The following is a 23,538-nucleotide window of genomic DNA, read 5'->3' on the forward strand; positions in this document are numbered from 1 at the left end:
AGGGTAGGTAACCTCTGGGGTACACAGTGTCATTGCTGGGTTGGTTGGGAAAATATAATGAAAAAACAAAACCTTCTTCCAACCCAGAAAACCTCTCTACAGAGGTAGTAGAGACAGAAAACCATTTTATTATTAAATAAGCATTAAACAGAATGTGATGCACATCACAGGCAGTCCCCTAAGAGACTGATTGCAAAAGCCGAAAGAAATCTCACACTTTCATATAGGCCAAGCAGGTATAACCCATTATCCTCTTTTCAAGATAAATATTCAAAACTGTATCCTGTTTCCAATGACTAGGCCTCAAGAAGGGGACTTGACTTCACCTTTAAGACATACGTAGTAGATCACCCTTTATCATGGCGATTGGCTTTTATCCAAGGGTGAAACAAGCTTCTAGCATCTTTCAGATGGTAGGTGGTTTTGTATATTGCAGAGGAGCTTCTACAAGTTAGGCTGTTAGTCTCCCGTTGGAGCTGGAGCTATTTCCCCTGACACTTGGCTTTCAAAAAGATGGCTCCAGAACTTATTTACAGAACAGAAATAGACTCACAGCAGAAGAAAACAAGTTCATGGTTACCAAAGGGGAAAGCGTGCGGGGTGGGTTGGGATCAATTAGGAGTTTGGGATTAGCAGATACAATTAGTTCAGTCGCTCAGTCGTGGCCGACTCTTTGCGACCCCATGAATCACAGCACGCCAGGCCTCCCTGTCCATCACCAACTCCCAGAGTTCACTCAGACTCACGTCCATCGAGTCAGTGATTCCATCCAGCCATCTCATCCTCTGTCGTCCCCTTCTCCTCCTGCCCCCAATCCCTCCCAGCATCAGAGTCTTTTCCAATGAGTTAACTCTTCCCATGAGGTAGCCAAAGTACTGGAGTTTTGGCTTTAGCATCATTCCTTCCAAAGAAATCCCAGGGCTGATCTCCTTCAGAATGGACTGGTTGGATCTCCTTGCAGTCCAAGGGATGCTCAAGAGTCTTCAACACCACAGTTCAAAAGCATCAATTCTTCGGCGCTCAGCCTTCTTCACAGTCCAACTCTCACATCCATACATGACCAATGGAAAAACCATAGCCTTGACTAGATGGACCTTTGTTGGCAAAGTAGCGTCTCTGCTTTTGAATATGCTATCTAGGTTGGTCATAACTTTCCTTCCAAGGAGTAAGCGTCTTTTAATTTCATGGCTGCAGTCACCATCTGCAGTGATTTTGGAGCCCCCAAAAATAAAGTCTGACACTGTTTCCACTGTTTCCCCATCTATTTCCCAAGAAGTGATGGGACTGGATGCCATGATCTTCGTTTTCTGAATGTTGAGCTTTAAGCAGATACAATTACTATATATAAAATAGATAAACAACAAAGTCCTATTGTATAGCACAGAGGACTACAATCAGTATCTTGTAATAAACTATAATGGAAAAGAATTTGAAAAAGAAAATATATATAAAACTGAATCATGGACTTCCCTGGTGGCACAGTGGATGAGTCTGCCTGCGTTAGCAGGGGAGATGGGTTTGATTCCTGGTCTGGGTAGATTCCACATGCCAATTAAGCCTGTGCACCACAAATACTGATCCCATGAAGCCCATGCCTAGAGTCTGTGCTCTACAACAAGAGAAGTCACCCCAGTGAGAAGTCTGGGCACCAAAACAAAGAGTAGCTGCCCACCCCCCTCCCCCCACTGCAACTAAAGAAAGCCCGCACAAAGCAAGGAAGACCCAGTCCAGCCAAAAAAATAAAATAAAATGTTGATGTAAAAAAAGCTAACGTTTAGAAAAACAAAAACAAAAACAAGAACTGAATCACCGTGTTGTACACCAAAAACTAACACAATGTTTTAAACCAACTCTACTTCAGTTAACACACACACACACACACACACACACACAGATTTACACACATTTTGAAAAGTTTCAAGGAAGAAATTCTGAAAGAGTGAAGTCATGATCCTTATTTTCAACAGGGAGAATTAAACCTCTTATTTTTCATTTGTATTTGCCCTTCCAGGTTTTTTGCGAGGCGGGTGTTCTTAGGTGTATATCGAGGGACAGTGTTGCAAGAGTACATGTTGTGTTGATACAGCCCGTGTAGTGTCTGTCGGGACGTCCTGTGTGAGGAACGCTGTAGGAGGGAATTCGGAGAGTTGTATGGTACTGAAGTGTGGCTCCGGGTGTGTGTTGCGTGGATTCTGTACATGAGGAGGGGCGTATGCGAGGTCTCGGCGTGTAGTGTAATTACTGAGCCCACCTCGCAGTTGGGGGAAAGGGGAAGCGGATACCTATGAGATCCGCAGTGTCTAAAAGCTATTCCCAGCCCGATTTCCTCCACGCCAGCCTGAGGGTTTGCGGACTATAATTCCCAGGATACCTCGCCCTTCCATCAACCAGGAAAAAGACTCCATCCAGTGGGCGGGCCTTGTAGAAGGCCAGGCCAATGGGTGAGGCGGACCGAATCGAAACCTACGACGATTGTGCCGAGGTTGATTGGAATCTTTGGCGCCTTGGTTTCAGTGGTGAATGCGTGATGGGCGGGTCCAGCGACCAATGAAAAGGCGGAGAGGTGGAGCCAGAGGGCGTGGACGGAGAGAGGTGTTGACTAGCAGGCGGTTCGCCCAATGAAGGGCGGAATCCGCTGGAGGGGGCCAGGCCAGTCGACCAGAAGCTGGCGACTGTGGAGACCCGGTGCGTGCCATGGCGGAGCCGGTGAGGAGACCCGGTCGTCCCAGAGGCGGCGGCGGCGGCCGAAGGGCTCGGGGATCCCGGGGCGGCCGGAGCCGATGTCCTGGCGCCCAGCGATCCCCAGCTCGACGCACCTTGGACTCGGGGCTCGTGGACTTGGTCAGCGACAGCGATGAGGATGTCTTGGAGGTTGCAACCGCGCGCGGCGCTGCGGCCGCGGCCGAGGTCCCGCTTCCCGAATCCCCCGTCCCGGCCGCGTCCCGGGACGACAGCGACAGTGACAGCGAAGGGGCGGACGCAGAGCCTGGTGGAGCCCCTCGGGTCTTGGTCAGGCGGCGGCGGCGGCTGCTGCTGGATCCTGGGGAGGCACCGGCGGTTCCAGTGTACTCGGAGAAGGTGCAGCCGGGTTCCCGGGACGGTTAGCGCGGAGGGACTGGGTTTAGGAGTGCTGAGGTAGGGTTCTAGGGTTGGTCTTGGGAGACGAAATGGAAGCAGGGGCTAGGGGCCTTGGAGGCAGAAAGATGCAAATTGGGGAGCTTGAAGGGGTTTGGAGTGGGCTTGGAGTTTGAGACTCCCAGGAGCTGGAGTGTCGGGGCGGGGGGTATAGGGAGCCTAAGAGGTTGAGATATCTGATGGTTAAGGGAAGAGCTGGAGGACCTAGGGCTGGGTGGGATTTGGGGCATGTTGGGTTTCTCGATGCTAAAGATTCAGGAAGATGGGGACTGGGGTCCATGAAAATTCAGAGAGGACTGGGGTCCCCACGAGGTATGGTGAGCGAGGGGCCTGAAATTGCCAAGGATTCTAAGACAGCAGGATGGCTAGCTCCTTTGTAAGAAAGGGAAATGAAACTTGCATCCTTAGAGTGCATTAGGGAAGGGTGCTCCTCATCAGAGTACTCCTGTGTTTTTTAAATTGAAGTGTAGTTGATGTACGATGTTGGATTAATTTCTGCTGTACAGCAAAGTGACTCACATATATGTTCAGTTCAGTTCAGTCGCTCAGTCGTGTCCGACTCTTTACGACCCCATGGACTACAGCACGCCAGGCCTCCTTATCCATCACCAACTCCCGGAGTGTACTCAAACTCATGTACATTGAGTCGGTGATGCCATCCAACCGTCTCATCTTCTGTCTTCCCCTTCTCCTCCTGCCTTCAATCTTTCCCAGCATCAGGGTCTTTTCAAATGAGTCCGCTCTTTGCATCATGTGGCCAAAGTATTGGAGCTTCGGCTTCAATCCTTCTAATGAATATTCAGGACTAATTTCCTTTAGGATGGACTGGTTGGATCTCTTTGCAGTCCAAGGGACTCTCAAGAGTCTTCTCCAACACCACAGTTCAAAAGCATCTATTATTCTTCAGCACTCAGCTTTCTTTATAGTCCAACTCTCACATCCATACATGACTACTGGAAAAACCATAGCCTTGACTAGATGGACCTTTGTTGGCAAAGTAATGTCTCTGCTTTTCAATATGCTGTCTAGGTTGGTCATAACTTTTCTTCCAAGGAGTAAGTGTCTTTTAATTTCATGGCTGCAATCACCATCTGCAGTGATTTTGGAGCCCCAAAAAATAAAATCAGCCACTGTTTCCACTGTTTCCCCATCTATTTGCCATGAAGTGATGGGACCAGATGCCATGATCTTAGTTTTCTGAATGTTGAGCTTTAAGCCAACTTTTTCACTCTCCTCTCTCACTTTAATCAAGAGGCTCTTTAGTTCTTCGTTTTCTGCCATAAGAGTGGTGTCATCTGCATATCTGAGGTTATGTTATATATATATATATACACATATTCTTTTCCATTATGGTTTATCCTAGGACATTGACACTGTGCTATACCGTAGGGCCTTGTTGTCCATCCATTCTGTATGTAATATGCATCTACTAACTCCAAACTCCCAGTCCATCTCTCAACCGCACCCCCCCTCCAACTTCCCCCATCTCCCTGCTTGGCAACCGCAAGTCTGTTCTCTAAGTTTCTGCTTCCTAGATGAGTTCATTTATGTTATAGTTTAGATTCCACATACAAGTAATATCATATGGTAGAGTATTCCAATTTTGGATCCTGGTGAAGCTGAGCTCCTGCGTCCCTGTGGGAGAGTGGTAATATCTACATCCTCAGGGTGGGCTTGGGAGCTGGAGGAGGCTGAGCATGAGAGAATTGACCCCGGTTTTCTCTTTAAGTGTAAGGGAGCATTTGGTACTGATCTACTATTTCTTTGCAGGTGAAAAGCAGCCTCCACCTTATCCCAGATAACGTGTCCCTCCTGAAATTATGTCCCCCAGAGGCTGAAGAAGGTAAGGAGGGCTTCTAGGGAGAGTTGTCCAGCACTGGCCTCTCTGAGAAGACTTTCTGGAGTTTACATTCCTGTAGTTAGTTGTTTCCTGAAGCTAAAGGGGAGGACATGAAAGAGGTGACTTCTGCATCCTAGCCAGAAAAACCTCCAGTCCTGAAAGGAGCTGGCTTGTTAACCAGAAGACACAGAAAGTGTTGTCCAGACTCCTTCCCCCAGCTCTAATAAGCATCAGAATGTGCTAAATTTTTTTTGGCCACACTGCGTGGCTTGTGGGATCTTAGTTCTCTGAGCAGGAATTGAACCTGGACCCTCAGCAGTGAAAGCACTGGAGTCTTAGCCACTGGACCACCAGGGAAGTCTCTAATATACAGGTTTCCAGGTGTCATCCCCAGAGACTTTGATTGTATAACCTTGGGAGCAGTGGAAGGGAGAAGTGTTGAGAATTTGTAACATCTTTTTACATCTGTAGCAAGTTTCCTGGGAACACTCTGAGCCAACAGGGTGTTCTCTGAATCTTATCAGGGCTGCCCAGCCTTTGTCCTCCTGCAGTGACGTGATTTTTTGCAAACTGCTCAAGGGCAGTGAATAGAAATCAGGTCTGCTAGGGAAGAGATCCAGTGGGCAAATGCAGACCTTGGACTAAGACTTTTGTGCCACGAGGGAGTATGGCAGGGCGATGAAGAGCTGATTTAGGAACCAGCTCTCCCCCTTAGTAGCTGTGTGACCTTGTGCAAGTTAATCTTTTAAGGCTTCAATTTCCTCATCAGCCAAATGGGGATAAATAATAGACCTGTGTCAAAGGATTCTGGTGGAAATTAATTAAAGAGAATATGTATTAATAGAAAGCCCTCCCCCCTTGGGCTACATATATGGTTTACATATATGGTACTTGGAACTATATACGTATGTGAAAGTCGCTCAGTCATGTCCGACTCTTTGCCACCCCATGCCACCCCACTCTTTGCAACTATACAGTCAATGGAATTCTCCAGGCCAGAATATTAGAGTCTGTAGCTGTTCCCTTTTCCAGGGATCTTCCCAACCCAGGGATCGAACCCAAGTCTCCCGCGTTGCAGGTGAATTCTTTCCCAGCTGAGCCACTACCAGGGAAGCCCAATGAAAGAAAATATGTTTTAATAACACGTCCCCCCTCCCACCTTGGGCTGCATATAAGGTTTACATATATGGTATCTGGAACAGAGAAGTACCAAGGCACCTCTGTCCTCGCCACTCAAAATGCAGGGCCCAGGGACTTCCCTGGTGGTCCAGTGCTCGGAATTTCACCTTCCAATGCTGGGGGTGCAGGTTGAATCCCTGATCTGGGAGCTAAGATCCCGTATGCCCTACATGGAAAAACCAAAGCGTAAAACAGAAGCGATACTGTATCAGATTCAGTAAAGACTTTAAAAATGGTCCATATAAAAACAATCTTTAGAAAAAAAAAATGTGGGCCCAGGAGTGTTGGGTATCTCCCGGGAGCTTGTTAGAAATGCAGAGTCTCAGGCCAATGGCAGCTCCTAGGACAGGGTTTCTCACCCTTGGTGCTACTGGCATTTGGACTGGATCCTTCTTTGTGTGGGGCTGTCCTATGCCCTGCGGGGTGTGGAGCAGCAGCCTGGCCTCCACCCAGCAAACGTCATCACCCCCTGCAACCCCTTCCTCCCCTTGCTGCGACAGCCAAAATTGTCTCCAGACATGGTCACATGTCCCGCAGGAGGCAGAATTGCCTCTGGTTGAGAACCACTGATCTAGGATTTATTACCATTGTTTTGTATTCATGGTATTTATTTATAAAAATAAATAACGATGGTTAACGATGATCTGGTGGCAGGCAAACGGAAAAGAGCTTCTGTGGTCTAGAATAATACCTGGTTTCCTTTTCTAAGACATTTAAGTGAAGATGAGTGATTTAAAGAAACATATCACGTAATACCGAGATATGGCAAAATACCACAACGACACTCACATGGATGACGTTTGAGAAGCCTGGACTTAGAGGGCCTGTACTTAACCTCTTTACCAAAGACGCTCCCCGCCCCCGCCCCAGACACGTCTTCTTTGTGCCCACCAAATTGAGTAGGGGCAGAAAACAAGAGAAATAGCTGGGAAAAAAAATCATCCTTTGATAGCATTTGTTATACTGTATGATTCATAACATATATAATGGTTTGTACATGTATAGTCAGTAGTACCTGTGTATTAAGTAAATACATGTTTTCCGGGTTGTGTGCTCAGGGTTTTTGATTTGTGAGGTGCAGGTGATCAAAATGAGAAGAGCACGCTGTAGTTGGGTGAGCCACTGCCCGTTGTCCACTCTTGGCCCTGTGTCATGCACTGGTGCGAGGTGTGGACACTTTCCTAATCTCACTGTCAGACTCCAGTTCATCCTTCTCTCTAAGGCGCCCCCTTCCTTTTTTTTGGCCACACGCATGTGGGATCTTAGTTCCCTGACCAGGGGTCAAACCCACGTCCCTGCATTGGAAGGCAGAGTCTTAACTGCACCACTGCAGTGCTGCTGGGGAAGCCCTCTAGGCTTTTCTCTTGATTCGTCCCCCCAAACCCTTCCCCGGTGGTCATGTGTGTCCGGGGCCCCCTAATCTCCTCCTTTTTCAGAACCTTCTGAAGCCCCTGCCTTGTCTCTTCTTGGTCTCCCACTGCCTTCTCTTGGCTAACCCTTTCCACTTCCTCCTCCCCTGTCCGCAGAGGCAGATGTGGAGGATGCCAGCAGTCCCCATGCAGTGGATTTCCCATGTCCCAGTTCCCCCTGGAAGAAGAAGCTGAGGAGTAAGGATGGAGAAGAGAAGAAAAAGATGTTACTGTGAGTGAGGCAAGAGTACTGGGGCCTCAGGAGCAGAACGGGAATTGGAAGGGTGGGCTGAGGCGGGCAGGACCCTTGGGTGGCTCCTGGAAGGGTAAGAAGTTTCCCATAAGGCATCCTGAGGCTTGGATGAGGAATGAAACTCTTGGGAGAAGCAGTGAGTCCCACTGGAGGATGACAGCAGACCCTCCAGACTGGCCAGGAAGTGGAGGGGTTCCGCTTTGTGTCTAAGAAGGTAGTGATGTGGAACTGAAGGGTGTGGCTCTGGAGGCTGCCCTGTGCTTCAGACCCTGTCTTTTGGCCATCCTCTCTCTCTGTTTTGGCTGCAAGGGGTCTTCATTGCAGTGTATATGCTTCTCTAGTTGTGGCATAAGGGCTTAGTTGCATGTGGGATCATAGTTCCCCAACCAGGGATTGAACTTTCGTCCCCTGTATTAGAAGGCAGATTTTTAACCACTGGGCCACCAGGGACTCCCTGGCCATCCTCTTTGTGCTTCAGTTTCCTCTTCTGTAAAATGGAGATAATAGTGGTACTTGGGTCAAAATTTTACGGTAAATGAAGAGTTAACCCTTAACATATAGTAAGTGTTTGGTGTCATTTGGATTTTATCAGATATTCACCTGGAAAGCAACTTATCTTAAAAGTGAGGCATTCTCCTCCCTCATATTTGGGCCATATAAGTATAAAAATCATGACTCAGGTTTTCCCTGTCCTCCACCCCTCACCCCCTACCCATACCCACCCCAGTCTTCAAATAAGACGGATGTCACCAGAAGTGCTCCGTCTTGATCCTCCTGGTCCCCGTCTGGTGCCCAGGGGCCCCCTGGAAGGAGAGCTGTGGGTGAGGCTGGGGTCTCATCTCTTTCCCTATTCTGTCCCTCTCTTCTGTCTGCAGGGATCAGGACACCTCGCCTTTGCCCTCACCTCTGCCACGTACCAAAAGCAGGAAGCATACTCAGGCACTCCGGAAGTTAAGGTACCAAGGGCAGGGGTGGGGAGTGTGCTCTGCTCTGGGCTAGATTGGAGAAGGGACGGTCAGGAGGGGGCCCACCCTGACTGACGCACAGTCCTTTCTGCACCTCAGGGAGGTGAACAAGCGTCTCCAAGATCTCCGTTCCTGCCTGAGTCCCAAGCAATCCCAGGGCCAAGACCACCTGAGCCAAGAGGATGAGGTGGTCCTAGTGGAGGGGCCCAGTCTCCCAGAGAACTCTCGACTCCTGCCACTCAAAATCCGGTGCCGAGCTGACCTGGTCAGGTTGCCCATCAGAATGGTAAATGCCTGAAGGGTCTGGGAGCAGGGTTCCAGGAGCTGCCCATGGAGAGACTAGTGTCTTCCTTTGCCCATCTTGCTGTCTGGAGCTGCCCAGCACGCTTTCAGCCCTCTGCGCCTTTGCACTCACTGTCCCCTTTGTCCAGATCTTTTCCTCCCTCTGCCCTCTCTATCTGGCAAAGTGAAAGTGAAGTTGCTCAGTCGTGTCCGACTCTTTGTGACCCGTGGACTGTAGCCCACATAGTTCCTCTGTCCATGGGATTCTCCAGGCAAGAATACTGGAGTGGGTTGCCATTTCCTTCTCCAAGGAGAAGGAAAACTTTGCCTATCTGGCAAACTTCCCACCTATTCTTCAGGGCTCCACTAAAACATCCTAAGAAACTTTGCTTGGTAGGCCCTCTCCGGGGGAGGGGCATCCCTCCCTCCTTCCTTCCCTTGGACCCTGTACTGCCCTCCTGTGCTTGTTCTTACTGCTTCAGACACCCAGGGGTCACTTGGTCATTCCAAGCTCCCCTAGCTTCCTGGTGATGACTACTATTATAGGGATGACCCCCATTCCAAAAGAAGAACAGAAATGACTACTTACTGAGTAGTAACAGTGTATCAGACAAGCAGCTAAGCCAAAACTTGCCAACTAGCAACCCATGGCCTTATCAACAGTGCATCATCTTCTTTATTTTTTCTGTCCATGCCATCTGGCATGTGAGATATTAGTTCCCCAACCAGGGACTGAACCTGTGCCCTCTGCATCGGGAGCGGGGAATCTTAACCACTGGACCACCAGGGAAGTCCCGTGCATCTTCTTTCAAGCTGTACGGTGATTTTAAAACCAAATAGTTCATTTCCAACCTTTGCAATGGGTGATTGGATACTGAGGTCCAGATTTCTGGCTTCTCTTAAATAGGAAGATGCAGTTCAGTTCAGTTCAGTTCAGTCGCTCAGTCGTGTCTGACTCTTTGCGACCCCATGAATCGCAGCAAGCTAGGCCTCCCTGTCCATCACCAACTTCCGGAGTTCACTCAGACTCACGTCCATCAAGTCAGTAATGCCATCCAGCCATCCCATCCTCTGTCATCCCCTTCTCCTTCTGTCCCCAATCCCTCCCAGCATCAGAGTCTTTTCCAATGAGTCAACTCTTCGCATGAGATGGCCAAAGTACTGGAGTTTCAGCTTTAGCATCATTCCTTCCAAAGAAAATCCCAGGGCTGATCTCCTTCGGAATGGACTGGTTGGATCTCCTTGCAGTCCAAGGGACTCTTCAAGAGTCTTCTCCAACACCACAGTTCAAAAGCATCAGTACCTGGCCCATATTCCCAGCTGGTACCAATTAGCCAGAGCTGCGGAACAGCTGCCCAGGCTTAGATGGGGCATATCCAGTTCTGGTTGGCCACAACCCCCACCACTCCCTTTTTTCCCCTCCTAACTCATGGCTGCTTTGTGTCTGTGTCACTTGCCTGAACCCCTTATTGACATGATTTTATTTTGTGCCTTTCCAGGTAAATGTGATGGAACTCACTGCTGAGGAATTCAGCGAGTAGTTAAGGCCAGAAATTGGGGGATGGGGATGGGGAAGCAAGTCAAGGCAGGAAGGCCTCCTTTACTTTCTGTCCCCCTCCTAGTCGGAGCCCCTTAAGAGCGTGGTGGACCACATGGCCGCCCGCCTTGGGGTGTCCCCAAGCAGGATCCTCTTGCTGTTGGGAGAGACCGAGCTGTCCCCTACCGCCACCCCCAGGGCCCTAAAGCTCGGCGTGGCTGACATCATTGGTGAGAGGAACGAGGCCTGAGGAGGATTTTGCCACAGGGAGGGGATGTGGGGAGAGGCCCAGAGGGGGCCTGGCTTCCAACCCTTGTTTAGGCCTGGCTTCCCTATCCTGCCTGCCACAGACTGTGTGGTTCTAGCAAGTTCTCCGGAGGCTGCAGAGACGTCGCCACTGCTCCAACTTCGGGTCCAGGGAAAAGAGAAGCACCAGACGCTGGAAGTCTCGCTGCCTCCCGTGAGTGGGGGAGCCGGCTGGCCACGCCCCTTGCCCTGTGCTCTGCAGTCTCCCTTCAGTGGGTGGAGGATGGAGTCCCTGCCCTCTGTGGTCTTGGGTCCCTGCCCATCCTAGAGAGTGTATGACGTTCAGTGTTTAGGTTCCCTCCCTCTTCTGGGAAGCTGGCTCTGGTCTCCTAACTCCTCCTGGTTAAAGTGGAAATCACCCTTGAATAGTAACCAGTAAGACCGATCAAAAGTACCATAGAAGTGACAGTCCCTGTGCTAAGGCTAATTATTTCACATTCAGGATATTATTGAAATTCACAGCAGTCTTGTATGAGAAAGCACTGTTGCTACCCTCATTTAACAGATACGGAAACCAACATCTGTAGAGGTGGAATGACTTGCTGTATTTGTTTCTGAGAGCTGCTGTAACAAACCACTACAGGCTGGGCGGCTTAAAACAACAGAAATGTGTTCTCTCCCAGTTCTGGAGGCTGCAAGTTTGAAATCAAGTTGTCAGCAGGTTCACGCTCCCTCGGAGCCTCTGGGTCCATGCTTCCTCCTACCTTCTGCGGGTGGCCAGCAGTCCTTGACTTGCAGCTGCCTCCCGCCTCTTTTGTCATAGGACGTTCTCCCTGTGTATCTCTGTATGTATCTGTTTTCCCGTCTTACAAGAACACTAGTCCTGTCACCTTAGTGCACAGTGTAATCAACCATGACCTCATTTTTTTTTAATGTGTATTTATTTATTGAGCTGCACTGGGTCTTAGTTGTTGCAGCGTGCAGAATCTTCAGTTGCAACATGTAGCATCCAGTTTCCTGACCCGGGATTGAACCTGGGCCCCCTGTGTTGGGAGGTGGAGTCTTAGCAGCGGGACCACAGGGCAGTCCCAGCCTCATCTTATCTTGATCGTATCTTCCAAATGAGGTCACATGCACATTTCTTAAGGGTTAGGAGCATACGGTATGTTTTTGGGGGACACAGTCAATCCACTGTTGTTGTTCAGTCACTAAGTTGTGTCCCCATCTTTGGGACCCCATGGACTGCAGCACACCAGGCTTCCCTGTCCTTCACTATCTCCTGGAGTTTGCTCAAACCCATGTCCATTGAGTCGGTGACGCCATCCAACCATCTCATCCTCTGTTGTCCCCTTCTCCTCCTGCCCTGAATCTTTCCCAGCATCAGGGTCTTTTCCAATGAGTTGGCTCTTCTCATCAGGTGGCCAAAGTATTAGAGCTTCAGCTTCAGTCCTTCTAATGAATATTCAGGGTTGATTTCCTTTAGGATTGACCTTCTTGCTGTCCAAGGGACTCTCAAACCCATAGCACTTGGCTAAGCTTACACATCTAGTTTAATAAGGGCACCTGGCCCCCAGCTTGGGTCATGCTCACTCCAGAGCCTGGCTGGCTTCCTCCTTATGCATCATGCCTCCATGTTAGGTGAGGAGACCAGCTTTGGAGAATGTATCCGACCCAGAGCCAGCATCCCAGCCCTGGGCTCCATGGCCCAGCTCCCTAGAGAAAGGAACCAGCTACTGCTGGCTTCTTCGTCCACTTGTATCCCCCTCTGTGGGCTCCAACTTGACATGTCCCAAGCTCTCTGTCTGTCCCTACAAGTTTTCCTCAGTCTCTCTTTTCAGATTCTTACGTCCATGTTTTTTTCTTCTCCGCCCAGGATTCTCCTCTCAAGACCCTCATGTCCCGCTACGAGGAGGCTATGGGACTCTCCGGCCACAAGCTCTCCTTCTTTTTTGATGGGACGAAGCTTTCAGGCAAGGAGCTGCCGGCTGACCTGGGAATGGAATCTGGGGACCTCATCGAGGTCTGGGGCTGAAACCCCACTCCCTGTTTGGAGGCCCAGCCTGGAGTTGGGGAGAATGGGCTGCCCCATTTTGGCCCGTAAGGGCTTGCTAGCTGCAGCTGAGTTAGAACTCATCTTCAAGCTGAAGCAAAATCCAGGAGTGATCTTTGACTCCCTCTCCTTTGACCCCAGTTTCAAGCCGTTAGCTACCTGGTTTAATTGTATGATGGTCTTTGCTGCCTTAGGTGGACTGTGGCTCCATCCACAGGGTGTGCTGAATTTTACGGCCCTCTGGGACATGGAGAAGGTATCCCTCACCTTCACTCGTCCACCATCACTCACTGAAATGTCTCTTATATGAAACTTCTCATACTGAAAGAGTGAGTTGAAATTAGTAAGGGTTGGAAGGGGACTCCAGGCCTCAGAATTCTGCCACATCCAGGACCAGCCGTGGCCTCAGGGTCATCGGGGGATGGAGGTGAAGTTGACTTGAACCAAGGTGTGGTTCCTCTGCCCAGCCGGAAACTAGATGATGAGCCTCACAAATGCAATAGCTTCACCAGAGGCAAACAGTGGGTTATTATTTTGAAGAGTACAGTAGATTCTCAGGCTTGGGTGTCTTCCTCACCCTAGGACCCTTTTGAGCCACCTTCCTGATGCACACGTGTTGTTTAAAGCATAATTGAGCACCTTGAACCTTTTGGTTTTGATCTCAGGATCGCAGTCCACACAGGGTTTATGGCTTTTTCCCTTCATGTCATCCTCTCCTGTAAGCATCCATTCTAGTGTGTTGACTCCATGTCTTTGAATATGAATGTTTCCTTGAACATGCTCTGCTATCTGTGTGCATATACTTTGCCCACATGTAATATAATCCCGTTGATCTTGCCCTGCTGCTTTTCTCACTCAACATGGGTTGCTTAGGCTACATCAGCTTTATTTCTTTGAGCTGCTCCAAGATATTCCATGGTGGGTGTTAAGTGCATTTCTTTTAGACATTTGCTAAGTGGTAGACACCTGGGTTACCTGCAACTCCTCGGCCCACAGGCAAGGCCATGGTCATGGTGAACATCTTTTTCTATGTCTCCTTCCATACTTATGTAAAGTTCTCCAGCAGAGGTACCCAGGATGGAATTATGCATCAGACAGATTAATTTCTCTATTGTTTTTTTAGAATGGTCTTTGACTCTCCCACTTAAAGCTTCCTATTTCTGCTCATCCCCACCAGCATTTATTACTGCCCGACTTTCTAACTTTTGCCAGTCTCTTGGGTAGAAAGTGGTGCCCTGTTTTAATGTACATTCATCTGGTCACCAGTAATTTGAGGAATTTCTTCATTTTCCTGTCAGCCTTTCTGGTGCCCCTTTCTGTGAATTGCTAATTTATCTTTGTTCCTTTTCTCATGGGGGCTTCTTAGCATTTTTTTTTTGTTTACTCTCAAAAGTTCCTCCTATATTCCTGGGAAGTTGCAAAAACTCTGAAGATGGCACTTGTGTTTGTATAACCAGGGGTGTCCTTCACTGAACAGACATTCTTAATTTTAATGTAGGTTAATTAGCTATTTTGTTATATCATTTGTTGCTTTTTGATTTCTTATTTAAAAATAGTTAACAATACTTTTGCAGTTTCTTCTATTAGTTTTATTGGCTTTTCTTTCACATCTAGGCCACTAAATATTGGGCTGAAGTCCAGCCAGTACATGCTGGTGTGTGTACTGGCTGACATCTGCCCTGCGTGGTCAAATATTTGTTTTCATTGCTTGATGCCAGGCTGAAATGTTGAATAGTACTTTTAAACTATTTAAAATTCACCTTTGTCTATGAGATCCAAGTTTTAGTTTCACTGTATAATGAGCCAGTTTTCTCTGCCATCTACTAATAAAGCCATGAATTTTCCACCTGATATGTGGTATGATTTTGGCAAAAGCACATCACTCTCTTCAAAAAGTTTTTTTCTTGTTGTTGGAATGTAGCATTCGTTTGAACTTATAATGTGGGAAATATAGAAAGAAAATTTTTAATATTTAAATAATCCATGATATGGTATAGCTCATTTTTTTCAGGTAAGATATATCCATTAATAAGTCTGAATACATTAAAATGATATGTTCAGTGTCAACAGAATAAACAGGAATACATTAAACTTGTATATATTTGAGGATTTCTGTCTCTGCCTCCCCGTGTGACCCACCACCCCCATGAATCCCGTGGCTGAGACCATCAGTTGGCCCCTCACATCTGTTCTTCAGAAGCCCCGGTTTTTGGCAGAGCACAGAGTGTTCAGGGTGAAGACAGTGCCTGCCAGCCTCCACTGTAGCCCTAGTGTGGCCAAATGCCAATACAGGGAAATGGGGTTTGACTTCCAGGATCAGTCCTAAGTGGGCAGCGTGTGCCCTTCTCTTTGGCTTTTTTCAAGCTGCTGACTGGAGGTGGAGCATCCGCATGGACACCTGGTGACCCTGGGGAAGGAAGCCACGCAGGGCAGGACGAGGAGAGAAGGCACGTGGGTCTCAACTTCCATACAGTATCTTACTAGCCCCGCACCACTGACCTCTGGATTTGGCAGGAAGGGGAACTTCCTGTCTTATTTAAATCACTGCTATTGGATGGGAATTCTCTGGCAATCCAGTGGTTAGGACCCCGCACTTTCACTCCTGGAACCTGGGTTTGATCCCTGGTTGGGGAACTAAGATCCTACAAGCCATATGACAAGACAGAAAAAAAAAAAAAAAAACCCCTACTTTTGGAGGATTTCTGTCATTTGTAAGCAAACCCCATCCTAGCCCAGGATGGTGCTATTACAAGCAGTGGTGTAGTGACCCTGAGTGGGATTTCCTCAGGTTTATATCCAGGGATGGAATCACGGATCCTCAAATGTGCACCTACCCATTTTCACTTGAGTACAAGTGGCTGGACCTCTTTATGATAAATGCCTTAGCAGATACTAGAAGGTTCCAGTTTCTTCTTTTCTTTCTCGGCACTTCATCTGGGGAGGATTCAGGAAAGATTCCGCATTGTAAAAGGATTTGCAGTTCTCTGATGAGAGTGATTATTCATCCTTCTAATCAAACAGATTGATCACCTGTCAGGACATCTTTCTACCATTCTCCCGATGAGAAACTTCACAACTTGAAGGAGCCCTAATCTGGTAGCACGTACCAAGCTCAGCATTTTTCCTAATCACATTCATCCTCAGGGAGATCCTGGGAGGTAGGTGTGATACTTCCCACTTTACAGAAGAGAAATAGAAGCTTGGATGAAATAACCTGTCCCTGGCCACATAGCCACAGAATGCAGAGCAAGAAGGAAAACCAGGTGGGCCTGCTGATGACTCAATTAAGGAGCTGGGTGCTTTTCACACTTCAGTGTGCACACAGATCAGGTGGGGAGCTTGTCATGATGGAGATGGGGGACCCACAGTTCGGGGCGGGGCCTGAAATGCTGCATTTCTGGTTTAAAATTATTTATTTTTGGCTGTTCTGGGTCTTCCTTGCTGCATGCCACCTTCTCTAGTTGTGAGCGGGGGCTACTTTTTGTTGCAGTGCTTGGGCTTCTTATTGTGGTGGCTTCTCTTGTGGAGCCACGGGCTCTAGGTGCGTGGGCTTAGTTGCCCTGTGGCATGTGGGATCATCCTAGACCAGGGATTGAATGCGTGTCCCCGGCAGTGGCAGGCGTATTCTTAACCACTGGACCACCGGAGAGGTCCGCTGCTGCATGTCTAACAATGCTCCCAGATGCTGCCACACTGCTGAGTGGCAAGATGCCATTTTCCTTTTTTGTTAGAGCTTCACATTTTTAAGGTGACCTGGTGGCTCAGACAGTTAAGAATCTTTCTGCAATGCAAGAGACTTGGGTTCAATCCCTGAATTGGGAGGACCCCCTGGAGAAGGGAATGGCAACCCACTCCAGTGTTCAAAATCCCATGAACAGAGGAGCCTGGCAGGTTACAGTCTATGGGGTTGCAAAGAGTCAGGACTGAGTGACTAACCCTTTCACTTTCACAACTTTAAAGCTTCCCATGACCCCATCCTTTCCATTCCCTCCATAAAACCCCCCCAGGACTGGTCATGTTCTCCTGTGTGTGTCCCACCTTAGCCTGGACCAAGGATCTAGCTCAAAACTCCCAAGCTGTCTTCCTTGGTCTGTGTCTCTCATCCCTACTAGACTGTAAGTTCCTTGAAAAAAATACTATATCTTGTTTTTCCCAAAGATTCCCTAGCTCTGTGTCTGACACATGCTGCTGCTGCTAAGTCACCTCAGTCGTGTCCGACTCTGCGACCCCATAGATGGCAGCCCACCAGGCTCCCCCGTCCCTGGGATTCTCCAGGCAAGAACACTGGAGTGGGTTGCCATTTCCTTCCCCAATGCATGAAAGTGAAAAGTAAAAGTGAAGTCGCTCAGTCATGTCCGACCCTCAGCGACCCCATGGACTGCAGTCTTCCAGGCTCCTCCATCCATGGGATTTTCCAGGCAAGAGTACTGGAGTGGGGTGCCATTGCCTTCTCCGGTGTCTGACACATAGTAGTTAACCTAACAAATGTCTGTTGAATAAATAAATAAATCCTTCATCTCAAAGAATCCCATTACCATCCATGAGCCGCAAACCTAAGTCCAACTCTTTTTTTTTGGCTGTCGGAGAAGGCAATGGCACCCCACTCCAGTACTCTTGCCTGGAAAATCCCATGGATGGAGGGGCCTGGTGGGCTGCAGTCCATGGGGTCGCTAAGAGTCGGACATGACTGAGCGACTTCACTTTCACTTTTCACTTTCCTGCATTGGAGAAGGAAATGGCAACCCACTCCAGTGTTCTTGCCTGGAGAATCCCAGGGACAGGGGAGCCTGGTGGGCTGCCGTCTATGGGTCGCACAGAGTCGGACATGACTGAAGTGACTTAGCAGCAGCAGCAACACAGTATGTGGGATTTTAGTTCCCTTGACTAGGGATTTAATCCAGCCCCCACTGCAGTGGAAGCATGGAGTCCTAGGAATTTTAACCACTGGACTGCCAAGGAATTCCCTAAGTTTTGTTCTTTTTTTTTTCAAGATTTAAAAAAAAAAAAATATGGACCATTTAAAAAGTCTTTATATTGAATTTGTTACAATATCGTTTCTGTTTTATGTTTTGGTTTTTTTGGCCACAAGGCATGTGGGATCTTAGCTCCCTGACCAGGGATTGAACCCCAACTCCCTGCATTGTAAAGTCTTAACCACTGGACTGCCAGGAAGTCCCTCTAAGTTTCATTCTTGATACCTCTTTCATGGAGCCACACTCAGATGGTAAAGAATCTGCCTGCAGTGCAGGAGACCGGGTTTGATCCCTGGGTCAGGAAGATCCCCTGGAAAAGGGAATAGCTACCCACTCCAGTATTCTTGCCTGGAGAACACCATGGACAGAGGAGCCTGGTGAGCTATGTACAGTCCATGGGGTCTCAAAGAGTTGGATACGACTGAGCAACTAACACACACCCCTTTCATTCCCATATCTTCTCCATCACCAAATCAACTGCCCCAAAGCAGTTCACTTCCCTGCCTCTGTCCCATCCTGTTACAGGCCATCACAGCCTGCAGCCTAGTGCCACGGGTTGCTGCATCTCTGAACCCTTCCCATCCAGCCAGAGTGATTTTCTCAAATGCAAATTGGACTCAAAATGAAGGAAATCCTTAAACATGGCCCGGGCCTGCCCAGCCTGCTCCCCGCCTACTCCCGAGCCAGTCTCCCACTCTCACTGCTCTCCACACTGCCCTTTCAGATCCTTGTGCTCCTTGTGCTTCCTTTTGTGACAGGGCCTTTGCACATGCTCTTCTGCTGCCTGACTCCTCCCCAACAACTGAGGTTTTATTCAGGAGCTTACTGAGAAACTGCTCCAAAGAGCTAGCAGGCAAGGCCAATTTACATGTATATATTTTGGTCAGGAAATACAAGCTGTCAGTATACTTTTTGGTAAAAGATTACTGACAGTCACAAAGAACAGATTTCTCGGGGACTTCCCTGGCGGTCCAGCAGTTGGGACTCCATGCTTCCACTGCAGGGGGCACGGGTTTGATCCCTGGTCAGGGAACTAAGATCGTGCATGCCCCAAGGTGTGGTCCCAAACAAACAAAAACAGAAAACAAGAACAACAAAAAACAAAGAACAGTTTTCTCAAATTAATGATTATAGTACTTTTCTATGTACGGGAAGATGCACCCATCAGGGTTCATTAAAACTCTTCTTGAAATGAGTATTAACTACCTAACAGCCTGTTAATTCCAATCCCAGAGCATCCTATTATCCTTAACTTCCTCTGTCTGGAGCACAAAGTGCTTCACCTGATTATCAACTTAATCTCTTCGTCTGAACACCACGTGTGCTGTTGGTCAGCAGCTGCGGCAGGTTAATCTTTGTACGATGTTGAGATGCTTCTTTTTTTTTTTTAACTTTTTCCCAGCTGCAGTAGGTCTTCAGAGTGGCCCACGGACTTTTCTCTAGTTGAGGCACATGGGGACTTCTTGAGTTGTGGAGCATGGGCTCTAGGCTCGAAAAGTGAAATCAAAGTGTTAGACCTTCAGTGGTATCTGATTCTTTGTAACCCCATGGACTGTAGCCCATCAGGCTCCTCTGTCCATGGGATTTTTCAGGCAAGAATACTGGAATGGGTTGCCATTTCTTTCTCCAGGAGATCTTCCTGACTCAGGGATTGAACCCAGCTCTCCCACATTGCAGCCAGATTTGTTACTGTCTGAGCCACCAGGGAAGACCAGGCTTGAGGGCTAAGTGCTCTTATTTTGTTTGCAGAGCTCAAGGACCACTTCCTCAGAGAGGCTATCAAACTTCCCTGACCAGGTCAAATGCCCCTGATATCAGGTCCTTATAACACCATATGCCAGACTTCTTTTTTTGTGACACTTGTCATAGATGAACTTTTTTTCCCAAAAAATTCCACGTGTACTTATATTTCACAAACCACAATTTCCAGAGCAAAAAGTTGGGCTCCAGTTGAAACCAATAGACCTGTATGGTTTCATACAGTATTTATTTATCTGACCTTAAAGGAATTTTAATCTTATTTATCTGACCTTAAAGGAATTTTAATTGTGACATCCATAAAATTAAAGGACACCTGGAGAAACTCACTGGCAGTCCAGTGATTAGGACTCCTCACTTCCACTGCAGGGCATGGGTTCAACCTCTGGTTGGAGAACTAATATACCCCATGGCCAAAAATAAAATAAAAGGTACCTGTACTTGGTGAAGAATCAAATATTTTTCCCATTTGCCAAAACCAATAAGCATCAAAATATTTGTCTTTATAACCAGAAAGTTTTATTTGCATTCATGTCCAGAGGTGCTTAATGGAATTTAATTTACATGCCTAAGAGTTTACTTATTTTAAACCTACAGTTCAACGAGTGTTAACTTCCTGGGTAGCTAAGTGGTAGAGAATCCACCTGCAATGCAGGAGACTCTGGTTCAATCCCTGGGTCAGGAAGATCCCCTGGAGAAGCCTCAGTATTCTTGCCTGGGAAATCCCATGGACAAAGGAGCCTGGCTGGCTATGGTTCATGGGGTCACTAAAGAGTCGGAAACAACTTAGCAACTAAACGACAACACTAGTTTTACTTAGAGTGTATGTTTATTAACTGTAGCTTGGCGATTTGGGGTGAGCAGATGCTTAAGAACCAAGCTGTTTTGGTGCCAGGGCTCTGTTGTGTTCAAGTCCCCTTGGGGCTAGGAGTCTCCTTGTTGTTCAGTCACTGAGCCATGTCTGACACTTTTTGACCCCATGGACTGCAGCACGTCACGCTTCCCTGTCCTTCACTATCTCCCAGAGTTTGCTCAAACTCATGTCCATTGAGTTGATGATGCCATCCAACCGTCTCATCCTCTGTTGCCCCCTTCTCCTCCTTCCCTCAATCTTTTCCAGCATCAGGGTCTTTTCCAATGAGTCAGCTCTTTGCATCAGGTGGCCAAAGTATTGCAGCTTCAGCTTCAGCATCAGTTCTTCCAATGATTATTTAAGGTTGATTTCCTTTAGGATTGACTGCTTTTATCTCCTTGCTGTCCAAGGGACTCTCAAGAGTCTTCTCCAACACTAATTGGAAAGCAGTCTCCTTAGTTCAGTTCAGTTCAGTCACTCGGTCATGTCTGACTCTTTGTGACCCCATGAATTGTAGCACACCAGGCCTCCCTGTCCATCAACAACTCCTGGAGTTCACTCAGACTCATGTCCATCGAGTCGGTGATGCCATCCAGCCATCTCATCCTCTGTTGTCCCCTTCTCCTCCTGCCCCCAATCCCTCCCAGCATCAGAGTCTTTTCCAATGAGTCAACTCTTTGCATGAGGTGGCCAAAGTATTGGAGTTTCAGCTTTAGCATCTGTCCTTCCAATGAACACCCAGGACTGATCTCCTTTAGAATGGACTGGTTGGATCTCCTTGCAGTCCAAGGGACTCTCAAGAGTCTTCTCCAACACCACAGTTCAAAAGCATCAATTCTTCAGTGCTCAGCTTTCTTCACAGTCCAACTCTCACATCCATACATGACCACTGGAAAAACCATAGCCTTGACTAGACGGACCTTTGTTGGCAAAATAATGTCTCTGCTTTTGAATATGCTATCTAGGTTGGTCATAACTTTCCTTCCAAGGAGTAAGCATCTTTTAATTTCATGGCTGCAGTCACCATCTGCAGTGATTTTGGAGCCCCCAAAAATAAAGTCTGACACTGTTTCCACTGTTTGCCCATCTATTTGCCATGAAGTGATGGGACCAGATGCCATTATCTTAGTTTTCTGAATGTTGAGCTTTAAGCCAACGTTTTCACTCTCTTCTTTCACTTTCATCAAGAAGCTTTTTAGTTCCTCTTCACTTTCTGCCATAAGGGTGGTGTCATCTGCATATCTGAGGTTATTGATATTTCTCCCAGCAATCTTGATTCCAGCTTGTGCTTCTTCCAGTCCAGCGTTTCTCATGATGTACTCTGCATATAAGTTAAATAAGCAGGGTGACAGTATACAGCCTTGACGTACTCCTTTCCCGATTTGGAACCAGTCTTTTGTTCCATGTCCAGTTCTAACTGTTGCTTCCTGACCTGCATATAGGTTTCTCAAGAGGCAGGTCAGGTGGTCTGGTATTCCCATCTCTTTCAGAATTTTCCACAGTTATTGTGATCCACACAGTCAAAGGCTTTGGCATAGTCAAGAAAGCAGAAATAGATGTTTTTCTGGAACTCTCTTGCTTTTTCCATGATCCAGCGGATGTTGGCAATTTGATCTCTGGTTCCTCTGCCTTTTCTAAAACCAGCTTGAACATCTGGAAGTTCACGGTTCACATATTGCTGAAGCCTGGCCTGGAGAATTTTGAGCATTACTTTACTAGCGTGTGAGATGAGTGCAGTTGTGCAGTACTTTGAGCATTCTTTGGCATTGCCTTTCTTTGGGATTGGAATGAAAACTGACCTTTTCCAATCCTGTGGCCACTGCTGAGTTTTCCAAATTTGCTGGCATATTGAGTGCAACACTTTCACAGCATCATCTTTCAGGATTTGAAATAGCTCAACTGGAATTCCATCACCTCCATTAGCTTTGTTCATAGTGATGCTTTCTAAGGCCCACTTGACTTCACATTCCAGGATGTCTGGCTCTAGGTGAGTGATCACACCATCGTGATTATCTTGGTCATGGAGATCTTTGTTGTACAGTTCTTCTGTGTATTCTTTTTTTTCTTCTTCTGTGTATTCTTGCCACCTCTTCTTAATATCTTCTGCTTCTGTTAGGTCCATACCATTTCTGTCCTTATATTGAGCCCATCTTTGCATGAAATGTTCCCTTGGTATCTCTAATTTTCTTGAAGAGATCTCTAGTCTTTCCCATTCTGTTGTTTTCCTCTATTTCTTTGCGCTGATCGCCAAGGAAGGCTTTCTTATCTCTCCTTGCTATTCTTTGGAACTCTGCATTCAGATGCTTATATCTTTCCTTTTCTCCTTTGCTTTTCGCTTCTCTTCATTTCACAGCTATTTGTAAGGCCTCCCCAGACAGCCATTTTGGTTTTTTGCATTTCTTTTCCATGAGGATGGTCTTGATCCCTGTCTCCTGTACAATGTCACGAACCTCCGTCCATAGTTCATCAGGCACTCTATCAGAGCTAGTCCCTTAAATCTATTTCTCACTTCCACTGTATAATCATAAGGGATTTGATTTAGGTCATACCTGAATGGTCTAGTGGTTTTCCCTACTTTCTTCAATTTAAGTCTGAATTTGGCAATAAGGAGTTCGTGGTCTGAGCCACAGTCCTTATCCCCTGCCTATTTCAAGTGAGACCATCTGAGGGCGCAAGGACCTTGGTCCCGCTGGGAGGTGAGGACACACTGGCTCCAGAAGGTGGAGTCTAGGGATGCTTTCTTCAGCATCCGCTGGGAAAGTTCAGGGGTTTACCGGTAGTTGGGTTGGGGAACTGGAGAAGTAGGGACGGGGTCGCGCTGTTCAGCATTCATTTATTCATCCAACACGTATGAAAGCCCCAACCTGGACACCGTGGGGGAGAGACTAAGAGCTGTTTGTTGGCACGTCTAGAGGCCATTGGGTCGCAAAGAGTCGGACACGACTGAGCGACTGAACTGAAATGAGAGATGTTTACTACTTCCAGAACCTTTTAAGGCTCCATTATCTCTTTTGATCTCCTTCGATAAGAGGTCTGCCCAGTAGCGCTGCAGATAAGG

The 23,538-nt window shown here is 47.6% G+C and overlaps 1 protein-coding gene across 1 annotated transcript; it reads left to right on the forward strand.

Annotated features, from left to right (window-relative positions):
- Positions 1-2,639: 2,639 nt before the first annotated feature.
- Positions 2,640-14,747, forward strand: NFATC2IP (nuclear factor of activated T cells 2 interacting protein). Its single transcript, XM_005894506.3, has 8 exons — positions 2,640-3,078; positions 4,906-4,978; positions 7,681-7,795; positions 8,692-8,772; positions 8,881-9,067; positions 10,686-10,830; positions 10,951-11,060; positions 12,720-14,747. The coding sequence occupies exons 1-8, from the start codon at positions 2,695-2,697 to the stop codon at positions 12,876-12,878; spliced, it is 1,254 nt and encodes a 417-aa protein (XP_005894568.3). The 5' UTR covers positions 2,640-2,694; the 3' UTR covers positions 12,879-14,747.
- Positions 14,748-23,538: the final 8,791 nt, after the last annotated feature.

The sequence above is a fragment of the Bos mutus genome, chromosome 25, assembly GCF_027580195.1.
Source record: "Bos mutus isolate GX-2022 chromosome 25, NWIPB_WYAK_1.1, whole genome shotgun sequence".
NCBI lineage: Eukaryota > Metazoa > Chordata > Mammalia > Artiodactyla > Bovidae > Bos > Bos mutus.